The sequence below is a fragment of the Schistocerca cancellata genome, chromosome 5 (genome assembly GCF_023864275.1).
Source record: "Schistocerca cancellata isolate TAMUIC-IGC-003103 chromosome 5, iqSchCanc2.1, whole genome shotgun sequence".
NCBI lineage: Eukaryota > Metazoa > Arthropoda > Insecta > Orthoptera > Acrididae > Schistocerca > Schistocerca cancellata.
Window position 1 is genome coordinate 429,555,675 of NC_064630.1, and position 7,786 is coordinate 429,563,460.

The 7,786-nt window shown below is 37.0% G+C and overlaps 2 protein-coding genes across 2 annotated transcripts in view; one reads left to right on the plus strand and one right to left on the minus strand.

Annotated features, from left to right (window-relative positions):
- The window catches only part of LOC126189006 (serine/threonine-protein kinase Genghis Khan), a 372,927-nt gene extending 371,858 nt beyond the window's left edge, over positions 1 to 1,069 (minus strand). The window contains exon 1 of the mRNA XM_049930817.1: positions 958 to 1,069. The gene's annotated coding sequence lies outside the window, so the exon portion shown is untranslated. The remainder of the gene's footprint in view (positions 1 to 957) is intronic.
- A 382-nt stretch (positions 1,070 to 1,451) lies between these two features.
- Positions 1,452 to 6,667, plus strand: LOC126189007 (protein lines). Its single transcript, XM_049930818.1, has 3 exons — positions 1,452 to 1,664; positions 1,753 to 1,889; positions 2,008 to 6,667. Exon 3 carries the CDS (start codon positions 2,099 to 2,101, stop codon positions 3,980 to 3,982), a length of 1,884 nt encoding a protein of 627 aa, XP_049786775.1. The 5' UTR covers positions 1,452 to 1,664; positions 1,753 to 1,889; positions 2,008 to 2,098; the 3' UTR covers positions 3,983 to 6,667.
- The last annotated feature ends 1,119 nt before the right edge of the window (positions 6,668 to 7,786 follow it).

A 7,786-nucleotide genomic window follows, 5' to 3' on the forward strand; every position in this document is an offset into this window, starting at 1 on the left:
AGTTTAAAAAGGCACATTGCAGCAGCCCTTTTTTTCTTTTTTCGTTTTTAATTCCATTCATTCTTAGGATCATGGGAACTATTCCTGTTCAGTTTCATATGGAATGTCAGTACATATAACACTGTATTTGTGTGATGTCACTACAGATCAAATAAATCTAATATTAACATACCAACATTATGACAATCTGCTGAGCATGGAATCATGTGAAAATGTCTGTAGCACATCAAGTTTGTTAAAAAGTAAAACACACACACACACAATCATGCTGTTACAACACAATGATTTTGTAGATGATGTACAACTGGCATGTTTAACTAATTAGCCAAGACGTTCACCAGAGCAATCGGATTTCCAGTTAATGTTAGCTCTAAAGTGGAAAACATCCAAATTAATTGAGAAACTGAAATAACATAGTTTCGAAACTCCTACTCGCTAATAAATGATGAACATTTCATTCATTCTCCCAAACCTGCCAGTTCCTGTAGTTTATCCGATTGTGACAATTATTAATTGTTTGTGTAGCTAATAAAAAGACTGCAACTTTCCCAGGATATTATTACAAATTGGTTCACTGCTCACTTTATTTACGACCTGTGCTTGTTTGATACGCAGAAACAGCACAAATATTAACAGAACCTAGAACATTTTCGCTATTCCACACACTATGTGCTACTGTTATGATGTCTTTTGACAGCTAGTATATACATGAGACAAGAGCGCACCACACAACAAATCACATGTTCTGCTACTGCGAAAGGATGTTTGCTGGATGCAAGACAAAGGTATAAACTTCTCAAATTGCGAGAATTCTTTTTCATTCAGCTTCACTCCCTATTTCCCATACTGAAAGCTATGAAGCTAACCTATATCATCGCTCTATTTAAAGGCCAAGCTAAGTAGCCAGTTCTTTTTGTTATGGTTTTGTTAATAGTTAAAAGTTGAATCCATGCTTACAAATTTTATTTAAAATCGTCATACCGATTACACGAAGTTTTTTATCTTGTTAATGGGGTCGCTTCATTTTCGTCATTCAGTTATCCCCATGACCCCCTACTTCGACTCCAAAATATGGCTGCCACACCTAGCCATCAAAGGAATTGTGGGAGTGTGCAGTCAGAAATGTAAACAATATTGCCAAGTTGTCTGTTACTTCCAAATTAAATTTGATAAATACTTGACGAATTATTCGCAAAGGAGTTGTGCTGCATGAGACAAAGCTAGTGGCATTTGTTAAAACTAGGAAACTCTGATGTACTTTCAAGAACAGTTTTTAACATTAATATTCTGTTTGTACTTTTATTATACAAACCGTTCGTATTAACTGCAAAATACTCATTATTTTCTTGCAGACTATTCCTTAGCCTCGACGAATATTGATCCTGTAAACAGTGACCAAAACTGTAATTACACAGACGTCCAATTTGGCAACACTGAACACCTTACAACCCGGATACCTATATATTTACTCTTAAATCAAAGTAAAATATGTGCTGGTCGTTGATATTCGTGTGAGAAATACCAGTGTCGGTGCCTGACCCATTTTTTTTGTAATGTTGATGTTTTTATTTACATAGTGAACTTTCGCTAACGTCATATGCGTAGGCGTGAATAAATATGAACATTAAATGTAGGTAGATGACAGCGTCATATTGTTCATGATGGTGGGTTGTTGTGGATTTGTGATATGGTCTGTGAATTTGTGGTGGACAACTTCGCCAAGAAAGTAAGAAATGTGTCGTTATTGTATAGGTACGTGTCTGCTGTACGACAATTTGACAGCATCTATGTCATTAAATCGACTTACATGGAGAAGATTTCAAAATCTGTTTACGCGCCTGACGAGTTTGCTTCAATTCGCTATGCCTGGGATGATATTGGCAGATTCGGTGAGTAGTCATTGTCTGCAACTGTTTCGAAAGTAATATCTTGTTGTATTTTAATCACAAGTAGTCGATGACGTCTCCTGAACATCTAGAGCATTAATTACACTCTCTTGTTTTGCAGATTTCTGAGGTTCCTGCGCTAGGACAGAACCATCCACAGTTGGTTGAACTTTGGTTACAGAAATGACATCAAAAACCCAGAGGATTACTTCATGCAACAATATATTTGTCGTGAGGATATACATCACCATAGATTTGCCACACTACAGGAATTTAAAGTGAATTTCATGGTCCTTAAAAGGACATCCTTAGTACCTTCGGTACCAACAATGGGTGAGCCTGTGAAGAAAAAGCAAAGAGTCGATGAAATAACTGACGTAAATTTGCAGAGTGACGGTGATACGACTGTGGAGGAGGAATTGGCTGCGATACAGCAGCACATTCTGAATCAGTGTTTGTGTCCTGTGTCAGAAACATGTCTGTGGAAACCTTTTCAAGGCGTGAAACTTGTGTCTGAAGAACAAGGAGATTACCGCATACCAGTGCTGTCGGAATGGAGCCGTGACAGAATCCTGTTATTTGTTAGCATATTGCAGCTTTTATGTGAAGTTGCTATTAAACAAAATTCGAAAGGAACTCTGTGTAGTCGAATTGGTGAAATATGTGACGTTCTAGTTAGGAATGAATACGGTTTGATTGAGCAACTCATAGAGTTTTCTTCGCACCCAGATCCCTTTGTATGCTTCGCTGCTAGCAGAGCTTTGTCAGCCTTTTTAATAGTGTCTAAATCTCACGTTAATCCTTCCTGGTTAGAAAGCCTTACAGAAAATATTCTCATTACAACATTGCCACAAAAAATTTCTTTTTCTTTAGAAGTAATTAAACACGTTGTAGAATGGAAGGATATTGATAATCATCCATTAGAGGACAACAGTGAGGACAGGCCACCAACTGGTTGTGTTGTGACAAGTTTATCTGATCCAGAAAGCTTGGACACTAGCCAAGTAAAATGCTTGTGCATAAAAGCACTAGAATCTAAGTGGCCAGCAGTAGTCAGAAAATTTGATGGATTGATAGCATCGTACTCTAATGAACATGAATCATCTATCATAACATTCCTTGGTTTGTGGGAAGCAATCATTTCAGTTAAAGCAAATCTATCTGTAGTTGACACAAAACCTTTTTATGCCCACTTGGACAGCTTTGTAGGACTGCTCAATTCAGCTGTTCCTGCTGGCATTTGGAAACATTTGTTAGCGTTGTTCAATGAAGTTCTTTGTTATGGCAGTACACTTGCATTGCAGGATATATTGGCTGAAGAACCTTGTGCACTGGCTCATTTGGTGGTGCGAAGTGTGAAAGACTGGCATTTGTTGGATACTCTTCCATATCGCGGTGGTAGTGGAAGGTTTGGTGGTGGTGCAGGTGATGGTGATCGTCCATTACTGCAAAAAATGGTTTTGCTGGTGCTGAAGAGTGTTGCTGTGACTGTGAAAGAAACAAGATGTGATAGCTCGAGTGACAGTTCCCTTGGTTCAGAGGCAGATGATGTGGATGCTGACATGGCTGTCATTGAACGAAGTATTAGAGAAGTGCTCCGTCAATTGGACAACTGTGTGAAGACACTGCTTCCCTTTCACCCTGAAACACCTCTTGCCCAGTGGGTTGTTCAGTTGTTTACAGACCAGGATGATGCCTTAATTGAAGGAATGGTATGTTGTTTGGATGTAGCTGTAGGTTTATTTTACCGAAGCAGTACTCAGGTTGACTTAGGACGTACATTGAGTCCAGGAACAACTTTTGTACAGTTTCTTAGAGCTGTTTCTCATGATCCAGATGTGCTACTGGATCTCCTTGTCTCAAATGAGACTTGCTTTTTGCTGTACCTGTTACGCTTGTTGAAGTTCATACGTCGAAATTGGGAGGACTTTGTCGCTTGTTGTGGTAGAGAACTGGATGACACGATGTCTGTTCTAATAAGATTACGCCTTGCAATTGACAGGCTTGTGTCCAAAGCCCTGTTCCCGTATAATATTAATCCTGTGCTGAGGCTGTTAGAGAAGTGTGAACAGATGTACGAAGTTAATGACAGCTAGTATTGGATTTAACAGGAGCTCTATCCTCAGTGAGTTGTGTATGCCTGTGTTCCTTATTTTGTGTAGTTGTGAAATAATTAGTCTTGTTTATTTATATCTCCATCATGTACTAAAAAAAAATCAGAAGGCAAGTTAAGCAACATATAACATATTTTTTTACCAAAATAGTGTAAATATATGTATTTTATACAGTGGTGTTAATATTTATATAGTTTTAATTTTTTTTTTTTTTTTTTGTTCAACATGGTCACATATCAGCAAGCCATTCCAACATAAGTTACCCCTGTAAACTGTACAAAGTTGCATGCAGAAAATAGTATGCTTAATGCTACACCTTACCAAAGTTTTGGCAAAAAACTGCCATGTGCTGCAAGTTCTTGATTATGATGTATTTTCCTCATTTCCTTTGTAATAATGAGCTGATCGTTTAAATGCTCATACATGTAACTGTACCTCAGACCACTGAATAGAAATTTTCCATTGAAAGCAGCTGTTTTCAGTAATGTTAAAATACTTTTTAAGTTGGTGTTACTACCTGCACCAAAACTTTTGTTTAATACTAACATGCTCATTTTTGAATATAAGAATGTGGAAAAGACATTGTGAATTTTCATGAAAATCATTTGGATGATAAACAAATTTTAAATACATAATTTGGGCATAATTAATACTTAATATAATCTTCCTGATCATTTTAATAAATGTTGAATGGTGTTCACCATGCAGTTAACCTGTTTTAATGTCCTTATGTTATATTGTGCTGTGTAATTCAAAAAGTGGTGCTGTAGAAAAGCCTTCAAATCTCAAATATTGTCTGCTAGATGCAGTTTTACTTAGTCAGTTCATCAGTGTTGTGTAGTGATGTCTTTAAGGTTTTGTACTGCAATGTGAGCATTATTTTTATGATAAGTGAATAATTTCCTGTCCACTTTAAAGGCAGTTTATTTTCCATGTTGATCTGTTCAGAAAATATTAAGATTACATTATTACTGAATTTTGAGTCCACCTGTTATGCAAAGAACTGGGTGAATATATGCCCAGTCTTGTTTCAGCCCCATTTTGTCATTGTCAGTGGGTACTGTTGTTCATATCTTAATTTTTTCCTCATTGTTGGGTTATGCAGGATTCTGTTTATATTACTGTATATTGCTAACTTGACACCTGCACTGCAACAATTATTGCTGCCTCACCCACCCCTCCTCCCTCAAGTGGGAAATATTTTAGGGCATTTGCAAACCAAACCAAGTTCCCCTCCCCATAATAAGAGGACCTGAAATCCATATAGAGCTTCAGACCCAAATGAAGAATAATTTGCTATCATTTCATATGGCACATAAAATATTTAGACTAGTTTATGGGATCTTCCAATAAATCTGATTTTGTTTAAATGTATCAGAATGAAAGTCTTGTTTTAATATGGGGGAGGGGGAAGGAGATACATTTCTGTGAGAGTACTATATGTAGCCTAAATTGAAGAAGGCGCAGAGAGAGAGAGAGAGAGAGAGAGGGGGGGGGGGGGGCAGCATCCACTTACCACAAATGAGACTAAATGATATTATGACTTGTTTCAAGTCTGTTCAGTAACAACTTGGGTATCTCAACTTGCTTCTGACAATGTTGGAGTATGTTCTGATGAATTCTTGTGATCCAACACTTGAGTTGTTGCCTGATAAATACACAAGAGACCTGACACTAAAACATAAAGAAGGAAACAATTGCTTGTTTCATTACATAATTGTGTAAAATATGCATTTATTCACTTTCAAAAGGATAATAATGATTTCAGTCATAGTTTGACCATATTTTGCTTCTACATAACCAGTTTTCAAACATGAAGTTTCAATTGTCTTTAAGACAAAGGAATAATATATTACATGGTATAAACTGTTCACAGGATGAGCAGACCACCTAACTGTGCTTATGACGCACACTATATAATGCTTGCTGTCAGTACTCAGACATTTGCATACTAGCACCTCGTAGTTGACTGGCAAGTCCTTAAACACCTTCATAAATTCATGTCTTGTAACTTTGTCACTAGTGCTAAATTTGTAAAGGTTATGACTTCAGTCTAAAACTTTTTTTACGGCTATAAAACATAATAATTTTTTGTTTTTAGGAGTCTGTATCTTCAGCAGATCATTTTGCACTGTGACCAAATGATGATGGTTTGGGTGGAACATGACACCATTGTTGTATCTTTGGTAAAACTGAACAGGCTTGAAACCACAGTTTTTTGTGTTTCGAGCCAAAAAGTTGTGGTAGAATATCTAGTTTGATTTTTCAATTAGTTCCTTTTGTTTTTAACAGAATTCTTGGAAGAGACTTGCTGGTATAAGTGTTACCATTAGCAAAATTTCTGCCAGTACTTACTTGAGGAACAACAAAACATTTTACTGTTTCTGAAAGTTTATTTTGTTTGTTGAAAGAACTACTTGGCTATGTGTCTACATTTGTTTTAGAGTTTAAGATAACATTTTCTGGAGTCTTACCAAGATAAAAAAATCTTTATGCCGCATTTATTTGGCTTTTTGGTAGATATTGTTGAAAGGAATGTAGTCCTCTAAATAGAATGAGTTACTTGTCGGTTGTCACATATTTTCCAGGAGTATACAACTTCAAATACTTACCTTGCAATGGTGTAATGAGTTAACACAACACACACATATCTTCCCCCCCCCCCCCCAATCATCATAATCATCATCATCATCATCATCATCATCATCATCATCATCCCTAGTTTTTTCATCAACAAAGTGAATACAGTGACATAAAGACAGGAATCTTCTATATTACATAGAAACTGCAAATAAATTGGGCCTATATGTACCTCGCGTATCTATGGAATTGGAAGCCTTAAAAGTTCCTACATTTAGTGGGACACCCAGAGAGGCTTTCATTTCTACATTGTATGTATCTTGGTATGTCATTAGGCTGAGTGAACTGTTCACAGATGCTCATCATTTGCATGTTAGTGTACATCATAATGTCATCCGCCAATGTATCAGCAAAATAAAGAGGAAGAACATTTCCGTTGTAGCTTTTGGTGCAGTAGTCTGTACCAAAGTAACAGGATTATGACATAAATGTTATGGTTTTTGGATTTTCTATTATGTCTAACTGGTTTCCTCTGCCATTTGCTCTGCCCGTCTTTACTGATAAAGTAATCTTTATTACTAAATGAATTCTAAGATACATCACTTGAAAAGGCTTCCACATTTGAAGCCGTATTGTGCTCTTTTTTTTTCATTATTGTCATCTCCATCTTCAGAACATCCTGATGATAGAGACAGTTTGTCATCATTTTGAAGCAGCCCTGACATTTTGTTCATCTGGGAAAAACTAGGATATTTTCTAAAAGGACGGGAGAAACAACATTCCAGCCTGTGTATACAATGAATACTTCCTGAAAGACATAAATGGTCAGAAAAGTGACAATGAAAATTTTACTTAAGAGTTCACACACATGAAAGATGCCTTGTTGGGTCCCGCTCCTCGGAAATACTGAATAACGCAGGCAGTTATGTCTGGTCTCTTTGCGACAGACAAAAGTAGTTGTGCCTGTTCAAATCGCATAGCACACGGAAAAAATTAATGTAACAGTAGTTTTAAATAGAGCTGAAGAAGCAGGAACGGAGGAATTTACATAGGACCAGCTACCTTCGTTGCTCGCCATGTAGTCAGCTGCAGTAGAATAAACTCTGTCGTATTGACCCGATGCAAGCAGTTAAGGGTTAAGAGCCTTTGGCAGAATATTCCTCAGTCATCAATGGGGTGTTGGCACCACTGTCCTTGAGTTACCAC